Below are 22,140 nucleotides of genomic sequence, written 5' to 3'. Positions count from 1 at the left end.
CCAAGCTGATTCACTCCACGTGATATCAAGAAATGGCTGAAGCCACTGGATACTGCAATGACTATGGGCTCGAGCAACATTCCAGCAATAGTACTGAAGACTTGTGCTCCAGAACTAGCCACACCCCTCGCCAAGCTGTTCCAAGTACAGCTACAACACTGGCATCTACCCAGCAACGTGGGAAATTGCTCAGGTATGTCCTGTCCATTAAAAGCAGGACAAATCCAACCCAGCAAATTACCGCCCTATCAATCTGTTCTCAATCATCAGCAAAGTGATGGAAGGTTATGCACTTGCTCAGCAATAACAGTTTGGGTTCTGCCAGGGCCACTCAGCTCCTGACCTCATTACAGCCTTGGCAAAAACATGGACAAGAGCTGAACTCAAGAGGTGAGTCGAGAGTGACTGTCCTTGACATCAAGGCAGCATTTGACAGAGTATGGCATCAAGAAGCCAGAGCAGAACTGGAGTCAATGGGAATCAGGGGGAAACACTCCGCTGGTTGGAGTCATACCTAATACTGGATGAGCAGACATTTTCTTCAATTAAATATCGGGAAGACTGAAGCGGTTGGTTTCTGACCCACTCTAAACTCTGTTCCGTAGATACTAACTCCATCCCTCTGCCTGGCAACAGACAGAGTAATTCAGTTTGTTCGCAAACTTGGTGTCACATTTGACCAAGATGAGCTTCCAACCTCATATTCGCGCCATCACTTAGACTGCCAATTTTTACTTCTGTAAAAATTGCCCGACTTCGTTCCTGTCTCAGCTCAGCTACTGAAACCCTCATTCATACCATTTTACCCTCCATAAACTTGAGGTCATCCAGAATTCTGTCCCCCATGTCTTAACTCACACCACTTCCCATTCAGCTTTCACCCCCGTGCTTGCTGACTTACAGCAGCTCCCAGTCAAGCAATGTCTTGATTTTAATATTCTCATTCTTGTTTTCAAATTCCTCCATGGCCACACCCCTCCCTATCTCTGTAATCTCCTCCAGCCCCACAAAATACAATCTATTAGCATTCTTCTAATTCTGGCCTCTTGAACATCCTTGATATTAATTTCTCCTCCTTTGGTGGCCGTGCTTTCAGTTGCCTAGGCCCTAAGCTCTGGAATATCCTTCCCACACCTCTCTGTCCTTCTTAAAACACAGCTCTTTGACCAAGCTTTTGGTCATCTGACCTAATCACCTTATGCAGCTTGGTGTCATATTTTGTTTTATAATGCTTCAGGGTTACCTTAAAGGTACTATGGTGGTAGTGTGGGATGGCAGGTGCTGCTATTGACTCGGGTATAATTTTAGATTAAAATTTGATTGGAAAGAATCAACAATCTGAAATATTACAATTGAACACCAGATTTACACATCAGCGACACGGTACTTTGAAGCACTCCTATATGGCACATGGAGTGCAAAGGGTGCAGATATAATTCTCTGGTTTTATCAAATTCTCAACTGCACGGTTGAGATAGCACAGATGTTTAGTTGCTGTTTTATACCTCTCCACAGGGGTAGAGAAAATTAGCTCAAATTGGACATCTTTCAACAGACTGTCAAAGAATTGCAAAGACCTTAGTGCAAGTTACCCATTCACTTGAGGAGGAAAACCCCCATGTTCTTCATGATATTTTTCCATTACAATTTACCTCCAATACCTGTTAAGCCTGAAAGAGCGGCATGATAGAGATTTCAACGTTTTGTCTTAGTTGATGTTAGCGACACCTTAACTGCTGAAGACAGGAATAAAAAAACCCCATCAGTTTGCCTGCAGTTTCTGGTTTTGGCCACTGGGGGGGGGGGCTCATGCCACTGGATAATCAATTAATTATATATTTAAATCACTGGATGGGTCACAACATTCAATTTTTAAATGGATTGAAAAGTCCTAAATCAGATGATAGCCATGGTAAAATCTATTATAAAAGTGTTCACATAAACTGTGATAGCAGTTATACCTGTAGGTGACGCAGTGATTGGAGGTTTACAATGTTAAAAATGTCTAGTTAAATAGGTGCAAATCAAGAACTAATCTAAACTGGTTATAGAGTTTTCATGCAGCGGGTGGCTCTCTAGCAATGTTTAAGGCTCAAAACCCATGTACAAATATGAAGTGTAATGGTTTTTAAGAATAGTACTTATTATCTATCATGCAATTATCAAATTATTCTGCTTTAACGTGCTGGCACCATCCACATTGCTTAACTTCCCAAATTGCCCATTTCTGTAAACAATGGCTGCGCTGAGCTGAATACACGTCCCCTTTTGCTCTCCCAATTTGATGCCTTTTACTTGGCAAGCCTGGTCATACTCAAACTTCCCCGTGACTCTCCTAATGCGCTGGCTCTCTGCCCACTCACACATCAGTCAAATTATCACCACCCTCCACTGACTCGCTGCATCCTATTATCTTGCACTACCCAGCCGTAAGAAAGGACCCTTGTGTAATCTGTAATCTCTTCCTTTTCCCCCATCCTCAATTCAGACACTTAATGGATGTAGCATATTTATCCTTCTGTACTCCGCATGCTAACATACTGCTCTCCCATAAAATATCCCAAATATGTTTATAGTTCTCCTACCAGAGCTACTTCTCCCTCAAGTAAGTAAGTTTACAAACCCTACCTTCACTGAGTGATGTTTTCCATTATTGCTTAATTCGTTCTCCTTCCAACTCCACTGATGAAATTGTCTGACCTTACCCTCTCCTCTCTTTGAACCTTCCCACTACTTTCTCTACTTCCTTCCCTGTCCTCTCTTATTTCTCCCGCCCCATGGTCCAATTATCCCCTTTTCTAACCCAGATTAAACTGAATAGTGTACATGGTCTTTACTCCATGTGTGCAACATCCAAGGAGATAAACTACTTTATTAAAACATTCAACATCTTTTAAAACTTTTGTTTCTGTTGAAATCAAAATAATCTTAAACTTTAAATACTTTACTAACCTTCTGCCTCCGAAAGCATTTTTTAAGGCATGCTGCTTCAAGATGGTTCTCAACAGCTTGTCTGTAGTTTTCTTTGTGTCTTTAATTGCCAACTCTTTTCTCTGCCATCTATTTATCTAAGATAGATGATTTCAAATTAACCAGGAGCAAGTGCCATTGTACAGCATTACAGCATATACGAAGCCCTGTTAAGATCAACTCAAAGAAAACTGAATGAAATTAATCTTATCTGGGATAGAACTCCATTAGAGCAAACAACTGAGGGCAAAAGGTATAAGCTTGATACAAACATAATTTTTGTAAGGCTTTCATATTTTTATATCAACTTTTCTTAATATAAATTCAAATGTTCACATTCATTATGGAAGCTGCCCAAGTAAACTTACCTATTTCTGCCAGTGGTGGTGCTGTAGCTATTATGCATCACCCAGCCTCTTAGCTTGTACTTCAGGAAAACAACTACGCTCCAACCAAAGCTACATCTCTGATTCCTAAACTGCATATCAGTAACATTAATATACAGGATCAAATATAAGGATAGAATATGATATTTCAATCAGGAGAGAATTATGCTTGTACATTCTCGTCCAATTATCCCTGCAACCCTGCTTCACCTGAAGATTACAGCTGAACTTTGCTCCCCATGAGCAATGCCAGGGAGATTGTACAACTTATATTTGTAAATTGTGTCTTACCAATATTTTTTTTGTATAATGCATATACACCATTCAAATATTGAGAAATGGTTTTTGGAACCAAAAATTTGAACATTTTAAAATTTATTTTTAATTCTTTCATGGTATGTTGGTGTTGCTGGCAAGGCCAAAATTTGTTGCCCATCCCTAATTGCCCCTGACAACTGAGTGGCTTGCTAAGCCATTTCAGAGGGCAGTTAAGAGTCAACTACATTGGTGTGGATTTGGAGTTACATGTAGGCCAGACCGGGTAAGGACAGCAGATTTCCTTCCCTAAAAGGGCATTAGTACTTCTATTGTTTAGAACCTTGGTTAGACTGCACTGTGTGCAGTTTTAGTCCCCTTACCTTTGAAAGGATATTATTGCCATCGAGGGAGTGCAACGAAGATTCACCAGACTTGTTCCCGGGACGGCGGGACTGTGCAATGAAGGGAGATTGGGGAAACTGGGTTGTATTCTCCAGAGAGTTTCGAAGAATGAGAGGTGATCTACCGACAAAATACTTAAAGGGACAGACAAGGTAGACGCAACTAAGATGTTTCCCTTGGTTGGGGAGTCTAGAACCAGGGGACATAATTTCAAAATAAGGGGGAAACCACTTAGGAGGACCAAGATGAGGAGAAATTTCCTTACTCAGAGGGTTGTGAATCTTTGGAATTCTCTACCCCAGATGGCTGTGGAAGCTCAGTCATTGAGTATGTTTAAAGCAGAGATTGACAGATTTCTAAATACAAATAACATAAGGGGATTTGGGGATAGTGTGGGAAACAGGCATTGAAGTTGATGATCAGCCATGAACATATTGAATGGCGGGGCAGGCTCGATGGGCTGAATGGCCTACTTCTGCTCCTATGTTCCTAACCATATGGAGTTTTACAACAATTGATGGGATAGTTTCACGGCACCATTACTGAGACTAACTTTCAATTCTAGATTTTTATTAATTAACTGAATTTATTAATTGATTGAATTTAAATTCCACCAGCTGCCATGGTGGGATTTGAATCAGTGCCCCAGGACATTAGCCTGGGGCTCTGGATTACTTGTTCAGTGACATTACCACTATGTCACCTTAATACATTATACAGTACTTGGAAAACTTTTGGGTATATTCCTGCCAACAGTGCAATCAATTTTTTTTCTTTCTATTTCTACATTTTGTACTTTTACAGAATCACAGAAAAATTTAAAATCTTTCCTGGTAGCAAACTACAATTTCAGAATAGCCCAGATTCAGGTGCAGTCAAAAAAGTTCATCTGCCTCATTTCCTAAAACATAAACTCCCTCGTGTCAGTAAGTTACTACCTATATTATGAAACAGCAATGTGTGACAGCTGTTGTATGAAGTTCAAGTCACCATTTCTCCTTTCCCTAATTTGATTGAAGGGAGAAGCAAGAAAGGAATAGCAAAAATGATAATGAATTAGTACACACCAATCTACTAATTGAAGACAAATTTATGTTCTGATTAAGTGAAAGTTCTTAGTATTGGACAAATAATTGATTTGGCACTTATTAAAAAAAACACACAACCAGTTTCAGCACTGAGAACATCTACTTCAAGTACATCATGTCAATGTAGGAATTAAAGTTCTCTCTTACTGCCTCAGTAATATGTCTTAATTCCCTCTTCGCAAAAAGATATCTTACTGAAAGCTTGTTTTTGTTTTGCATTCCCATCATGACCTCTGCATGAGATTGCCAATTTATATGAAGTTATATAGTTGGTTTTGTGCTGTGACCTCTTGTTCAGTAGGACTTGGGTTGAGATCACCTAAACTTAGGAGTCATCTCACTTAGGATCCTAGCTCCCTGCAGAGAAAGGAGAATTCTGTTCAATTAACCTGGAGTGTATTCAAACCAAGAGAAGAAAAACTAATTAATTTTTAAGGAATATACAGGTTAACAGTTGTTGAGAAACTTTTACAAACCTGCATAAAACGATTTATTTTGTTGTACAATGTTGCTTTTAATTTTCTTGACCTTGGATGATGTTTATATAAACAATTGCACCATTTTCTAAAATAAATTTTGGACTAATAAAAATTGTATGGCTTTTGCTATCTAATCACAATCACTGAAATTAAACTGCATCATTAGACCGTACTTACCAAAGTTTGCTTCTTGAGCAGAGGTGTCTTTCCATCAAAAACAACTATTGGTCGTATTCGATAAAACAACAGTTTACAAAGTCGATGGAGCAAAATCAGAAGGTGAGCATTTGGTACAGCATTACCATGGCAATCTCGTGCTCCCTTCACTGCCTGGTTTAACCAAATGCTGATATCTTTTAAAAGTGGTTAAGAAAAATCTTTAGCAAACAGTACATAAAAATTCAAATTATAAAGTTATAATTTAGCTTCACTGAGGAAGCATCAATTCAGACCACAAAGAATTCAGGGATCCAACAAAAAAGTACACAAGTCACAGCACAACCCACAACTGTGAGACTAAACATAACATACTCTACTTTAAAGCATGAGTTACTCAGTCTTCCCAGTGGAATTATTTAACAGATCTCACTGAGAATGTGGTGGACTTAAACAACTACAGTGTTTTTTCAATTAAACCAATCAAATTTTAAAACTATTCTGTCACTGATGACACACCTGTGGAAATGTAGCTTTTAATTCAACATATTTGATGATAAACCTAAGGAATGGAAACATAAAAACTTCCATGTTGTTGGCTGTATACTTAAACTACCCGTTTTAGTTCTAAATCACAAAAATAATGTTTTTCAAAAGGAACTTTGGAAATATGCACTAATGGGATGTAATTTTGCTTATGCAATTAAGAATATTAATGCTGATAAATGTGTTTTTTTTCCCGGGAAGTATGCGTGTGTCTTTAAGGCTAGAAAAGGATCAGTACTGCTTGAAGGCAACAAGCTCCAGGCACTGTGATTCAAAGAGTGCATGCTGGTTGCCCCAGGATACAGCCACTCAGGACCAAGGACACAAGGTACAATGTTGCCAATTGATGTTTGAAGCCAGCTAAAAAACTGGCTTTTGAGAGACAGTTAACAGACAGACAGCTGGACCAGCATGAACAGAACAGAGATCTCTGATAATTTAAACTGAAGGAAGGGAAGTTAGACTGTGACAATCTTCTATCCCTCAAAATTCTAAAGCCAAATTAATTCATTAAAATGCTTGTGAGTTGGTGATCGGCTGAGGTCATCGCGGGACGAAAGAGAAGTCGAAGTTTTGGATGTTGGACATTTTTTTTTTATCCCCAACGGACAGCTGAGAGCAACCTTGGACTGTTCCACATTGGAAGATTGCACTTAGACAAGAGCGTAAATCTGCAAGGACACTAATTTTTTCTATTTTAAGTGTTGTTTACATCTTAGTACTGTTTAAGAATTTAGTTTTTCTAATTAAACAGTTAAATTGTTGATCTAAAGACATCTGGTTGGTGCCTCATTCGGGGGTTAATAGATGGTACAATTTGGCTGGGTCTTTCTTTAATTTGGAAAGTTTAAAATTATATGTTAGGCGATCTGTGGAGGGGCGGGTCTGAATCAACAGTGCATTTCTCCCACCACAATCAGAATCATATATTTTGATTGGGGGCTTTGTCTTGAGCGGTCGGTCGTAACATATGACTTGGGGGCTCGCTCACAGTTGAATCATATTTAATTAAACGACTCGTGTCTGGGATCAGAATCAGACTAATTTGGAGGGCTCGCATTTGGAATCAATATTAATTCCTTGTCTCTGGGATAACATTTAAATTGGGGTCTTGCGTTCGGCATCATACTTAATTGCTCTCACGTCTGGAATCATAGCAATTGGAAACTCAATTGTTGGGATCCAAATCTAACCCCAATTACAAAGAAATTAAAATAACCAGGTCTCTTGTATAATAAAGGTTCAGTCTATATCCATTGTATTGGAATTAGTGGATGCAGCAAAGTTTTTGGGAAAACAGAATGTTTCCCCGAGTGACTTGATAACTTTAACTAAGAACAAATTAAAAGAATTGGCAGCGAAATTGGGGTTGGAATTTAAATTAGGTGCAAAAAAAGCAGAGATAATCGACATAATAGCCGACCATCTGGAATTAGATGACGATGATGAAGGGCAATACGAGAAACAAGAAGGTAATATGGCCAGGAGTGATGCAGTGGTATTGGCTATGGTATTGGATTCAGTTAGAAACAAAAAAACCTTGAGGCTGAAAAGGAATTAAGAAAACTTGAATTTGAAAAAAAAAGGAAGGGGAAAAAGAAAAAGCAATAGCAATAAGAAAACTTGAAGAGGAAAGGGAGAAAGAGAGCACTTCAGAGAGAAAGTGAAAGAGAAGAGAGGGAATTTAAGTTAAAAGAGATGGAACTAAGACAAATGGCTAGTCTTAAATCCAGGGAAAATGTGGGTCAGGAAGAATCTGAATTTAGCTCAGGACCTACCAAAAAGTTGTTCAAATTTATGCAATTTATAAGTTCAAGGAAAGGGACATAGAGGCATTTTTTATATTAAAAAAAAATACCCAAACAGATGACACGGTCGAAAGAAAGCTGGACACTACTTATGCAGGGCAGGTTGGTAGGTTAGCTCATTATGCCAGGCTTCCTGAAGAGGCTTCAGCAGATTATGAGATGGCAAAACAGGCTATCCTCGCTGCGTATGAGTTAGTCCCTGAAGCTTACCGTCAGAAGTTTTGGAACTTACGGAGATTGGTTGGGCAGACATATTTAGAATTTGAGAAGGTGAAGCAAATTACTTTTGACCATTGGATATTGGCATTGAAAATTGAAACCACATACGAGAACCTTTGAGAATTGATTCTCTTAGAGTTTAAAAACTCCATTCCTTCAGTTGTGAGAACTCATATAAACTGAAAGTTTTGAAAGCTAGGCAAGCAGCAGAAATTGATGATTTTGAGCTTGTGAATAAGCCAACCTATTTTGTCCGTCACCCCCATAAACCCGAGAAGGATAGAAAGTGGGAGAGTCCAAGAAGGAATAGCTGGGAATGCTCCAGGATCACCTCCTCAGGTCAGAAAGGAAGGTGCTGAGGGTAGAAGTGAGGTTCGCAAGCCAAGTGCTTTCATTGCAACAACTCGGGTCATCCGGGGGCGGCACTGTGGCGCACTGGTTAGCACCGCAGACTCCAGGGACCCGGGTTTGGTTCTGGGTACTACCTGTGCGGAGTTTGCAAGTTCTCCCTGTGACCCCGTGGGTTTCTGCTGGGTGCTCCGGTTTCCTCCCACAGCCAAACACTTGCAGGTTGATAGGTAAATTGGCCATTGTAATTTGCCCCTAGTGTAGGGATGTGGTAGGGAATATGGGATTAACGTAGGATTAGCATAAATGGGTGATTGTTGATCGGCAGAGACTCGGTGGGCCAAAGGGCCCGTTTCAGTGCTGTATCTCTCTATGACTCTATCTTCATTCAGAGCGCTAGAAATTGCAAGGTAAACCCATAGGACTTGTTGGGGTATGCAAAGCTAGTGCAGAGGAAAAGACTCTGACAGAGAGTATAGCGGACCAGGCTATAGCTTTAACGACAGCTGTGAACCCAGATACTAAAATTAAAAGGAGTGCAGAGATTAAGAATAAAATACCCAAGAATTATAATGAATTTTTGTCAAAGAGGAGAGTAACTCCATATCCTGTAAGTGAGGCAAGGATACATGAGTAACCCAAACACTCTTGCTGGGGAAAGATATAACGTTTCCACCAGAGAGTGCTTTGAACGTTAAAGTTTTAGTTAATGGAATTGGCTGGGAGTGTAAAACCATACCTTTATATAAAAGTACACCTAGACAGTGACACAATATCTGGGATAGTAACTGTAGGTGTTGTCCACAGTTTACTAGCAAAGGGAATTGATCTACTCCTAGGAAATGATTTGGCTGGATCAAAAGGATCAGTTTCTCCTATGGTTACAGAGGAACCAAGTGATATTAAGGAAATGGAGCAATTACAGGAACAAGTTCTGGGAATATTTCCTGCGTGTGTAGTCACCCGAACAATGGCTAAACAGGATCCTTTGTCAGGGTAAAAGGGGCACCACAAATAGATAGCCAAGTACCAGAAATCTTATTTGGGGATTTAGATAATCCAAATGAGTTGTTTAACAGATCATCTATCATTACAAAACAGCAAGCTGATTTAGAGATATACCGAATAGCACAGATGGCTTTGTCAGAAGCGGAGGCGAAAGGAGTTCCGGGAGGCTAATACATGGCAAACGCCGTTTTGAGGAGGAAATGGAGACCACCTCGTAGACCTGCTGATGAAGACAGGGCAGTTGTTGAACAGATAGTGGTACCATCTAAATATCGATAAGTATTCTTAAGGTTAGCACACGACATTCCTTTTGCAGGACATAGGGGAATTCGGAAGACCAAATCACACAAAAGCCAACATTAGAACTGGCCAGGTCTTACAAAGGATGTGAGACAATTTTGTAGGACATGCCATACCTGTCAAATGGTGGGAAAACCACAACCTACCATAAAACCAGTACTACAAGTTCCCATTCCAGTGATTGAGGAACCATTTAGCAGGGTATTAGTAGACTGTGTAGTACCCTTGCTGAAAACAAAAGTGGGGCATCAATACATACCATCATGGATATGGCTACTCGATTTCCAGAGGCCATCCTTTGAGGACAATTACTGCTAGAGTAGTGGTAGAAATGTTAACTCAATTCTTTACGAGATATGGGTTGCCACTTGAAGTTCAATCAGATCAAGGTTCTAATTTCATGTGTAGGATATTTCAAGAAGTCATTGACAATTTGGGGATTAGACAGTTGAAATCTTCAGCATATCACTTACAGTCACAGGGAGCTTTAGAGAGATTTCACCAGACTCTCAAAATGATGATTAGAACATACAGTCACAAATATCCACATGACCGGGATAAAGAACTAGACTTTCTTTTATTTGCTACCAGAGACTCACCAAATGAGTCTACAGGCTTCAGTCCTTTTGGTGAATCCTTGTTCATTGCTCTCCAATTATAAGGTAAAGAAACCAGTACAAACAGGCTTTCTTAGGTTTAAAGGAGAAAGGTTGAAATTTATTAAACTTAAACTCTAATTCGGTTAATGCCTACGGATAGACGACGCGCCTGAGCTAGCATGCTTACGCGATATACACATGCAGATAGTGACAGAACAGAGCAGAAGAAATAAAGTGGAAAAGTTTGAGGCAATCTCTGAAGAGGGTTTTTGTTACAGATCTTCGAGCTCACTGTAGAGTCTTTGATTGTAGATCTTGCTTTTCGTTGGGGCCCAGTATTCTTCTTAAACCTTGTCCGCTGTAGCAGACTTTTTCCTCTTGGGGTTCATGTGTCTTCAGTGGATTTGGAGTTCCGTAAGAAAGAGATGGGAGCAGACAGGAGAGGCTGGGGCGAGCCAGCCAGGAGAGGTCTTTTCAGTCCAGGAGCAAACAGACACTCTGCTCAAACTCTCTGTAGCTAGTTCAAAAAACCCTGGAACAGTTAGTCACGTGACCAGCTGGTCCAACCAGTCCTGGCCCCTGTGGATTGCATCACCCCAGCAGGCCCTGGAATGCGCTTCCCCACCCCCTCACTCTCCGGTGATCAACATCCATTGTGGGTTGAATGTGTCAGGGAACGGTCCTTTATCTACACAAGCACCGTCTGTTAGTATACAAATGTTTTTTTCCAGCCACAGCTAATCTGTTCAACAAGTCATTTCCTCGCTCCAGCAACAGTTAAAAATCAATGTTCATATGACAAAATCAATGTGCCTCATTCTTGGCAGGTGGGGGCCTGTATGACAGAAGTATTAGTGTTGTTACCATTGCAGGGAGAACCATTAAAAGCATGGTTCAGTGGACCATATAGAGTGATCAAAAGAGTGGGTAAGGTAGATTACTTGATTGACACCCCTGATTGTGGGAGAAGAACTGGTTGTGTCACATTAATATGCTCAAACAATATTACCCTCGGGAGGAGGATAAGCCAGTACAAGTATGTCAGGTAAATGGGACTGTTGAGAAGGAAAAAGGACAGTGAGGATGAGGCAGAAACAGGCCTAGGAAATTTTCAGATTGAACCTCCAACTGTCAGATTAGCGAATACAGAATGGTTCGGAAAATTAGACAATATGCTTTTACATTTAGAGGCAAAACAGCATGAAGACCTAACCAGGCTTTTCACAACGTTTCAAAAGGTTTGTAGGGATAAGCCAGGATGTACAACCTTAGCCACACATGATGTGGATACAGGGGGAACCGTTTCTTTAAAACAACATCCTTACCGCTCGAGTCCAAACAAACAGGCCCAAGTAAAAGCGGAAATCCAGTATATGCTGGAAAACAATTTGATCGAACCTAGTCAAAGTAGCTGGAATTCGCCAGTAGTTCTAGTACCTAAACCTGACTTTGTATAGATTGTAGAAAAGTCAATGCTGTAACAAAGGCAGATTCCTATCCAATTTCACGCTTAGAAGATTGCATCAACAGAGTAGGCAGCGCTATGTTCCTTACCAAGATTGACTTGTTAAAGGGAGATTGCAAGCTCCTTTGACTCCTCGAGTCAAAGAGATATCAGCTTTTGTAACACCTGATGGTCTTTATCAGTACCGAGTGATGCCGTTCGGGCAAAGGAATGCCCCAGCAACTTTTCAAAGATTAATGAACCAGGTGGTAGCCAGTGTTCCCAATTGTGTAGTATATCTCAATGATGTACTAATATACAGTAACACTTGGCAAGAACACTTAAACCAATTAAAACTTTTGTTTAAAAAATTACAAACCGCAGATGTGGTAAATTTAGAAAGGCAAGAGTAACTTATCTCGGACACATAGTGGGGCAATGTCAGCTATTACCAAAAATGGAAAAGGTGCAAGAGGTTCCCTATCCCTAAATCGAAATGGGAAATAATGAGATTTTTAGGGATGTGCAGGTTTTACTGGAAATTTGTATGAAACTTTAGTGCTGTGGCTGCTCTGTTAACTGACTTGCTAAAATAAAAAGAAAAACTAAGTGGTATGGTCAGATGAATGCCAGGTAGTTTTTGAAAAGCTAAAGGCAATCCTAACTAATGAACCAGCGTTGGCTGCTCCAAATTTCACTAAACCCTTTAAATTAGCAATCGATGATAGCGACCTGGGAGTCGGTGCAGTCCTGACTCTATGACAAATCGGGTAAAGGCCTGCTACCCGAACTGAATCCAACGGGACCCAATGACGTGTTGGGTTTGGGTTGGGTCGCTCTTCCGAGTCCGGCTTTTGGGCTCGTGTCAGGCTGGGTCCGGGTCGGACACACACAGCAAGAAGTGTTAAAAGTAAAAAACCTACCTGAGCTGGGAGTCCGGGATGTCAGAAGTAAACTCTGAGTATGTGCAGTGAGTGAGTGAGCGTCTCTATGACATCATTACGCTCATGCTGCAGCTTCCTTCAGATTGGGAGTCGGAAGGTAAGTAAAGGGAACATTCCAGTGGTCGGGCCGGGCTCAGTTGTAAAAATGGAGGGACTCGGGCCGGGTCGGGCTTGGGTCCGATGTGGCGCTGTCGGGTTCGGGTAGGGGTTTTTTTTGTGACCTGAGCAGGCCTTTAGAATCGGGCATGGAGAAGCCAATAGGGTATTTTTCCAGAAAGCTAAATTGTCATCAGAAAAAATATTCCATTATGGAATAAGAAACATTGGGACTTTTACTGGCTATCAAATATTTTGAGGTCTATGTCCGCCAGGACAATAAAGAGATATTACTATACACTGACCATAACCCATCAACATTTGTGGAAAAGATTAAAAACCGAAATGCTAGAATCTTTAGATGGGAGTCTGTTGTTACAGCCTTACCATCTAAGGGTTGTACACATTTCAGGGAAAAATAATGTTATCGCCGACACTTTGATGTGGATTTAACCATGTTAACGTATGTGGATGGCGATGGAATAAACAAACGCTGTAAATTATCAATAGAGTATATCAGTAAAATCGGAAAAGAACATGTTAGCATTTTTTCAATTTGTATTTTTTACACATTGTAATGAAATGCATTCTATGAATGGCATTGCATTCCGCCAGGGACGGAGGTGTTATGATCCTGTAGTTTTTTTTTTCTAGGAAGTATGCGGTGTGCCTTTAAACCTGGAAAAGGATCAGTAATGCTTTAAGGCAACAAGCGCCGAGGACAGTGATTCAAAGAGTAAATTCTGGATACAGCCATTCAGGGCAATACAATGTTGCCGACTGACATCTGAAACTAGCTAAAAAAAAAACTGGCTTTTGAGAGACAATGAACAGTCACAGACAGACAGCTGGACCAGCATGAATGGAACAGAGATCTCTGATAATTTAAACTGAAGGAAGGGAAGTTAGACTGCGACAATCTTTTATCCCTCAAAATTCTAAAGCCAAATTGATTCATTAAAATGTTTGCGAGTTGTTGATTGGCAAAGGTCATCACTGGACGAAAGAGAAGTTGAAGTTTTGGATGTTGAACATTTGTTTATCCCCATTGGATGGCTGTGAGAACTTCAAGCAACCTTGGACTGTTCCACATTGGAAGATTTCACTTCGGCAGGAGCGTAAATCTGCAAGGACATTAATTTTCTCTATTTTAAATGTTGTTTATATCTTAGTAGTGTTTAAGAATTTAGTTTTTCTAATTAAACAGTTAATTTGTTGATCTAAAGACATCTGGTTTGGTTAGCCTCATTCGGGGGTTAATAGATGGTACTATTTGACAGGGTCTTTCTTTAATTTGGAAAGTTTAAAATGATACGTTAGGCAATCTGGGGAGGGACGGGACTGAATCAACAGTGCGTTTCTTCCACCACAATCAGAATCATATATTTTGATTGGGGGCTTTGTCTTGAGCAGTCGGTCGTAACAAATTGTAGAACCATTGGTTGGAGCACACCGCTGGGCTATAGAGGCTTATACAGCCTCCAGGGAAGTGACGAAAGTGAACAAAGTTACAAATACAATAAATTGGTAATATAGCAAAATGCAGACAAACATTCACAGTATACCATGGTCTATCCAATCTCCTGCACCAAACGGGTTTGCTGAATCAAGTGACACATATTCTAACTAACTCCCAGAATTCATTTATCTTTTTGTTTTGCCTGTGATGCATTCTGAGTGAGAAGGCAGACGTACAACCAGCTCTCCACCAACAATACTCCAATCAGCTAAGTATCTCTCTCTTGCTATTTTTCCCTAAAAGGAACATCTTGCATTTATATAACATCTTTCACAACCTCAGGAGCTCTCAAAATGCTTTACAACAAATTAATGTTTTTAAGCGTAGTCACTAATGTAATGCAATAAACACAGCAGCCAATTTGCACACAGCAAGGTCTCACAAACAATGAAATTAATAATAATCTGTTTTAGTAATGTTGATTGTAGGGTAAATGCTGGCCAGGACACCGGGTAGAACTTTTCTACTCCTCTTTGAAATAGCGCCATGGGATCTTAAGTCCACCAGAGAGGGCAGACAGGGCATCAGTATAGCATCTCATCTGAAAGACAGCACCTCCAACAGCACTGCACTTAGTATGTACTAGAGTGTCAGCCTAAGTTGTGTCCTCAAGTCTCTGGAGTGGGGTTTGAAACAATAATCTTTCAACATCCACTTCCCTCACAATACACCACAGTGTTTCCTTGTAATCTTTAAATGCATCCATTTGCTGAATGCACTTGCTCTTCAGCCCATAAAATCACGTGTTTTCAACATTCAAACAGGTTTGCCTAGAAAAAGAGGTGCTACATAATGCAATTTCTAGGCCTTTATCTCAAAAATTACCAACTCAGACGCTAATCAACAGACACTTAATGTTGCGGCTGTCATGCATTGAATAGTACTTAGGTATGAGTAGAAATACATCGCTGTCCCAATTAGAGTGCACTTACCATCGTGTCAGCGTGAAGCACTTTAACTTTGTACCAAAAGCTGCAATTATAGTGCCAATCCAGCCCCAATCCCACTGCTGATTAGCACTATGATTTACATTAAACTTTAAATGTTAGAGCAAAGACAGAAACCATTTCACACCAAACCTGAAGCTGTAATGCCAATACATCTGCAGATATAATCTGCTTTTTCAGCTTCTACCAGAGCTGAGAACACAGGTAGTCCTAACAGCCAAAAGTAGCTATATAAAGGATACCAACAGCAAGTATTTTTCCTTCAAGAGTTTCTGGATTGATGGGTTGTCCTGTACACTCCAACAGTTTCCATAGTCCCTTAACTCCCATAATGCTGCTTACAATCACTCAAAAGTCTGTAACAGGACACAAATTGAGAGAGAAAACAGTGCAATATTGGTCTTGCAAGTATGATCACAAAGAAATTTTAGGTTTGATTAGTATAAGTATTAGTATAGCTAAAGGTAGTTATAAGTTTACAAATAACTAACTTATGAGATTACCCACACCACGAACAATCACAAAATTACTTTTCATATTTGCATAACAGAACACACTAATTTAAACTTGAAAAATATAATTGCTTTGTCAAAGGTGTTGTTTTTACCAGTCTGCTCATTGAGTGATTAACTGTGGTTGAAACAGATCAGTCCCACTAATGCCAATGATTTGTTACGAAAGTGCTTCCATTTTTTAATATTTTAGATTTTTGAAGATTTGTGTTTAAAACTGAAAAGATTCCATGGAATTTTTTTAAACCAAGTTCACTGAAAGGATATGTTGTTTGAAAGCAACCTTTTGCTGGAAATCATGTGCTGTAAGTTCAATAAACAACAAAAACCTTGGTGATCTGGAGAAGCTGTTTACAGAAAAGCCATTGTTTATGGAGGTCAGAAGGTTGAATTTCTGTTTGTGGTTTCGCTTCTGAGATATTGTTTTCAGGAGCTGGGATGTGAACTGTTTTGAAGACAATTGGAGATCAACTTGCCAAGGAAAATCCACCCAGCTCACCTCTTTTTCTAACTCTTTGAAGAAACACTGCAAAGATCCAGTGTGGGACAGCTAAAATCCCTGGTGCTGCATCTCACCGGATAAGCTGGAAAAACCTGCCAAATTAATTCTCAACGCCAGCTGAAAACAACTGCTGCAGGAAAGATCCCAATGACCCATCTCCGCATACCCAGATGCCAGACCAAAAGGGACAACTGACTTCCTTCCATTTCTTCTCTTTATTCTTCAAGAATTAGCAAGTATTAGGCCAAATATTCTCTGTCTTTTTTTGCAATAGTCCTCTGCAGAGAGAATTCCTGTATTTTTTTCTTCTGTGTGCGTGTGTGTTGTTGGGTGGGAGAGAGGGGAATTTAAAAAGGAAACTAGCATATTTCATTCTGTGTGTTAATGCTTTGCTTCGTTACTGGATAAGCCTTGTTTGATAATAGACTGATAATTTTGCTGTTCATTAAAGAAACCCGGTTGCTGAATTTTATTCTGGGATAAAGAGTACAATATATGATTGACTGCATCAGTAACTGGGCAAACATTTAAATATACGTTGTAACCTGCGGAGAAGTGGAACTAGAAAAGATAGTGCACTCCTCCCACCTCAGTCGTAACATATAACTGGGGGCTCTGTACAGGATAACCCAAAGCCGACGATAGGCAATTGAAATTGGGGTAATAATAACTGAAAGAGGAAAAGGAAAAACCAAGTTTCTTGTGCTTTGAAGTAAAGTTTACATTACCAGAATGGATTTGTCAGTTGCTAAAACCTTTCTGGGAAGGAAAATTTATCCCTGAGTGATTTAGAAAACTTAACCAAGGCTAGGCTAAAGGAATTGGCAACAGAATTGGAGTTAGTTAAAACCAGGAGCTAAGAAAATGGACATAATTGAGGTAATAGCACAGCATTTGAAATTGGAAGAAAAAGGCATTCCAGATGGTCGTGCAGTTGAATCAGCTAGGATTCAGTTGCAGTTGAAGCAGCTTGAACTTGAAAAAGAAAAAAGGAAAAGAATTGGTAATAGAAAAACTTAAGCTTGGAAAAAAAAGAAATGGAAAATTAAGCTTGAACAAGAGAATTGACAATGAAAAAGCTTGAACTGGAATTTCAGAAGAGGAAGTGAAAGGAAGGGAATTTGAATTTTAAAAAAAGATGAACTAAGACAAAGCGGTGATCTTGACTCCAAGGAAAATACTGGTGAGAAAGGTCTGACTCCAGCCCAGGACCCAGTGGAGAGCTGTTTAAATTTGTGCAAGCCCTCCCAAGGTTTGAGGAAAGGGATGTAGAGGCATTTTTCATTTCTTTTAAAAAGAAAACCAAACAGATGAAGTGACCGAAGGAAAGCTGGACACTGCTTATGCAAAGCAGGTTGACGGGCATAGCTCATGTAGTTTGTGCCATGCTTTCTGAGGAGGCTTCTGCAGTTTATGAGATGGCAAAAAAGTCTACTCTCACTGCTTATGAGTTGGTCCTGAAGTGTATAGAAAGAAATTTCAGAACCTTTGGAGACAGCCTGGGCAGACTTATAAAGAATTTGAGAGGGAAAAGCAAATGCATTTTGATTGTTGGATGCAGGAATTAAAAGGTAGAAGCCACATATGAGAACCTTAGAGAACTAACTCTCCTGGAAGAATTTAAAAATTCACTCCCTCCATTAGTAAGGGCCCATGTAGAGAACCAGAATGTTTTAACAGCCAGGCAGCAGGGATCGCTGATGATTACAAGCTTGTTTACCAGGCCAAGCCCTTTGTTGGTCACCCTCACGAACCCGACAAAGGATAGAAGGTGGGAAGGTGAAAGGAAGGCATGTAGCTGGGACAAGAAAGGACAGCTGTGAACACCCCAGGATCTCCTACTCAGGCCAGAAAGGAAGGTGCTGAGGGTGTAAGTGAGGCCTGCAAGCCGTTGTCACATCTTCGTGCAGAAGATGGAGGTTGCGGGGAAAATCCGTGAGACGTATTGGGTGCAAAAGGCCAATGTAGAGGAAAGCGCCCTGATCGAGAGTATGATAGATCAGGCTGTAGCTCTGACTGCAGTTGTAAGGCCAAGTACAAAAACCACTGAGAGTGGGGGACATGAACAATATACTTGAGTGTTATAGGGAATTCTCGTCAAAAGGAAAAGTAACTCCTTATCCCTCAAGTGAGGCAGGTGATCCTACAGTTATACTTAGGGATACAGTAACCACCCAAACTCTTTTGCTGGAGAAAGGCATAATTTTCCACCAGGGAGCACACCTAATGCCAAGGTTTTAGTGAATGGTATCGGCGAGGAGTATATACCCATAACTTTGCATCGGGTGCACGGAGAGTGTGACCTAATGTCCGGAACAGTAACTGTAGGAGGTTCTCATAGTTTGCCTGTAGACGGAGTTGACCTACTCCTGGGGAATGATTTGGCTGGAGCAAAGGTAGTAGCTTCCCCAGTAGACACGGAAAAACCAAGTGATGTTAAAGAGACAGAACAGTTGCAGGAAAAGGTTCCAGGAATTTTTCCTTCATGTGTAGTGACCTGAGCAATGGCTAAACAAGTTTCATTGTTAGACGTAAAAGTGGTACCATAGACCGATAACCAAATATCTGAAACTTTCTTCGGGGATTTGGATAATCTGAAGGAAATGTTCAGTAAGTTTTTTTTTTTATTCGTTCCTGGGATGTAGGTGTCGCTGGCTAGGCCAGCATTTATTGCCCATCCCCAATTGCCCTTGAGAAAGTGGTGGTGAGCTGTCTTCTTGAACTGCTGCAGTCCATGTCATAGAGTCAGAGTTATACAGCACAGAAACAGGCCCTTCGTGTCTGTGCCAGCCATTTTCCAGCACTTGGCCCGTAGCCTTGTATGCTATGGCGTCTCAAGTGCTCATCTAAATACTTCTTAAATGTTGTGAGGGTTCCTGCCTCTACCACCTCTTCAGACAGTGCGTTCCAGATTCCAACCACCCTCTGAGTGAAAACTTTTTTCCTCAAATCCCCCCTAAACCTCCTGCCCCTTACCTTAAATTTAAGCCGCCTGGTTCTTGACCCCTCCACTAAGGAAAAAAGTTTCATCCTATCTAACCTATCAATGCCCCTCATAATTTTGTATACCTCGATCATGTCCCCCCTCAGCTCTAAGGAGAACAACCCTAGCCTTTTCAGTCTCTGTTCATAGCTGAAATGCTCCAGCCAAGCAACATCCTGGTGAATCTCCTCTGCACCCTCTCCAGTGCAATCACATCCTTCCTATAGCGTGGTGCCCAGAACTGTATGCAGTACTCCAGCTGTGGCCTAACTAGCGTTTTATACAGTTCCATCGTAACCTCCCTGCTCTTATATTCTATGCCTCGGCTAATAAAGGCAAGTATCGCATATGCCTTCCTAATCACCTTATCTACTTGTGCTGTTGCCTTCAGTGATCAATGGACAAGTACACCAAAGTCCCTCTGACCCTCTGTACTTCCTAGGGTCCTACTATCCATTGTATATTCCCTTGCCTTGTTAGTCCTCCCAAAACGCATCAGCTCACACTTCTCAGGATTAAATTCCATTTGCCACTGCTCCACACATCTTAGCAGTCCATCTATATAGTCTTGTAATCTAAGGCTTTCCTCCTCACTACTTATGACATCACCAATTTTCATGTCATCTGCAAACTTACTGATCATACCTCCTATATTCATGTCTAAATCATTAATATGCAGTACAAACAGCAAGGGTCCCAGCACTGATCCCTGCAGTACACCACTGGTCACAGGCTTCCACTCGCAAAAACTACCCTCGACTATCACCCTCTTCCTCCTGCCAACTAAGCCAATTTTGGATCCAATTTGCCAAATTGCCCTGGATCCCATGGGCTCTTACCTTCTTAACTAATCTCCTATGCAGGACCTTATCAAAAGTGGAGTAGGTACACTCACAGTGCTGTTAGGAAGGGAGTTCCAGGATTTTGACCAAGCAACAGTGAAGGAACGGGATTATATAGTTCCAAGTTAGGATGGTGTGTGGCTTGGAAGGGAACTTGTAGGTGGTGGTGTTCCCAAGCATCTGCTGCCCTTGTCCTTCTAGGTGGTAGACATCGCAAGTTTGGAAGGTGATGTCCAAGGAGCCTTGGTGCGTTGCTGCACTGCATCTTGTAGATGGTACACACTGCTGCCACTGTGCGTCGGTGGTGGAGGGAGTGAATAATGTGGTGGATGGGGTACCAGTCAAGCAAGCTGCTTTGTCCTGGATGGTGTTGAGCTTCTTGAGTGTTGTTGAAGCTGCACCCATCCAGGCCAGTGCAGAGTATCCCATGACACTCCTGACTTGTGCCTTGTAGATGTTGGATAGGCATTGGGGAGTCATGAGGTGAGTTACTCGCCGAGGATTCCTAGCCTCTGACCTGCTCTTGTAGCCCCTGTATTTATATCGCTGGTCCAGTTGTGTTTCTGGTCAATGGTAACCCCCAGGATGTTGATAGTGGGGGATTCAGCAATCGTAATGCCATTGAATGTCAAGGGGAGATGGTTAGATTCTCTCTTGTTGGAGATGGTCATTGCCTGGCGCGAATGTTACTTGCCACTTATCAGCCCAAGCCTAGATATTGTCCAGGTCTTGCTGCATATGGACACGGGCTGCTTCATTATCTGAGGAGTCGCGAATGGTGCTGAACATTGTGCAATCATCAGCAAACTTCCCCACTTCTGATTTTATAATTGAAGGAACGTCATTGATGAAGCAGCTGAAGATGGTTGGGCCTAGGACACTACCCTGAGGAACTCCTGCAGTGATGTCCTGGAGCTGAAATGATTGACCTCCAAAAACCACAACCATCTTCCTTTGTGTTCGGTATGACTCCAACCAGCAGGGAATTTTCCCCCCGATTCCCATCAACTCTAGTTTTGCTAGGGCTCCTTGATGCCATACTCGGTCAAATGCTGCCTTGATGTCAAGGGCATCACTCTCAACTCACCTCTGGAGTTCAGCTCTTTTGTGCATGTTTGAACCAAGGCTGTAATGAGGTCAGGAGCTGAGCGTCAGTGAGCAGTTTATTGCTAAGCTTCCATCACTTTACTGATGACTGAGAGTAGGCTGATGGAGCAGTAATTGACCGGGTTGAACTTGTCCTGCTTTTTGTGTACAGGACATACCTGTGCAATTTTAAACATTGCAGGGTAGATGCCAGTGTTGTAGCTGTACAGGAACAGCTTGTCTAGGGGCGCGGCTAGTTCTGGAGCACAGGTACTATTGCTGAAATGTTGTCAGGGCCCATATTCTTTGCAGTATCCAGTGCCTCCAGTCGTTTCTTGATATCACGCAGAGTGAATCGAATTGGCTGAAGACTGGCATCTGTGATGCTGGGGACCTCAGGAGGAGGCCGAGATGGATCATCAACTCGCCACATCTGGCTGAAGATTGTTGCAAATGCTTCAGCCTTATCTTTCGCACTGATGTGCTGGGCTCCCCCGTCATTGAGGATGGGGATATTTGTGGAGCCACCTCCTCCAGTTAGTTGTTTAATTGTCCACTTGTCCACCACCATTCATGACTGGATGTGGCAGGACTGCAGAGCTTAGATCTGATCCATTGGTTATGGGCTCGCTTAGCTCTGTCTGTCGCATGCTGCTTCTGCTGTTTGGCATGCAAGTAGCCCTGTGTTGCAGCTTCAC

General features: G+C 41.3%; 1 protein-coding gene across 1 annotated transcript in view; it reads right to left on the bottom strand.

Moving 5' to 3' along the window:
* Positions 1–22,140, bottom strand: part of ercc5 (excision repair cross-complementation group 5) — a 182,313-nt gene that overhangs the window by 46,358 nt on the left and 113,815 nt on the right. Inside the window, exons 22-26 of the mRNA XM_068034427.1 lie at positions 17,120–17,201; positions 16,933–17,005; positions 15,760–15,864; positions 5,761–5,936; positions 2,953–3,068 (exon numbers count right to left, since the gene is read on the bottom strand). Of these exons, the coding sequence (XP_067890528.1) occupies positions 2,953–3,068; positions 5,761–5,936; positions 15,760–15,864; positions 16,933–17,005; positions 17,120–17,201 (552 nt within the window). The remainder of the gene's footprint in view (positions 1–2,952; positions 3,069–5,760; positions 5,937–15,759; positions 15,865–16,932; positions 17,006–17,119; positions 17,202–22,140) is intronic.

The sequence above is a fragment of the Heterodontus francisci genome, chromosome 6 (assembly GCF_036365525.1).
Source record: "Heterodontus francisci isolate sHetFra1 chromosome 6, sHetFra1.hap1, whole genome shotgun sequence".
Classification (NCBI taxonomy): Eukaryota; Metazoa; Chordata; class Chondrichthyes; order Heterodontiformes; family Heterodontidae; genus Heterodontus; species Heterodontus francisci.
The sequence above is the reverse complement of the archived record's forward strand: the minus strand, read 5'-3'. Positions and strand labels throughout refer to the sequence as shown.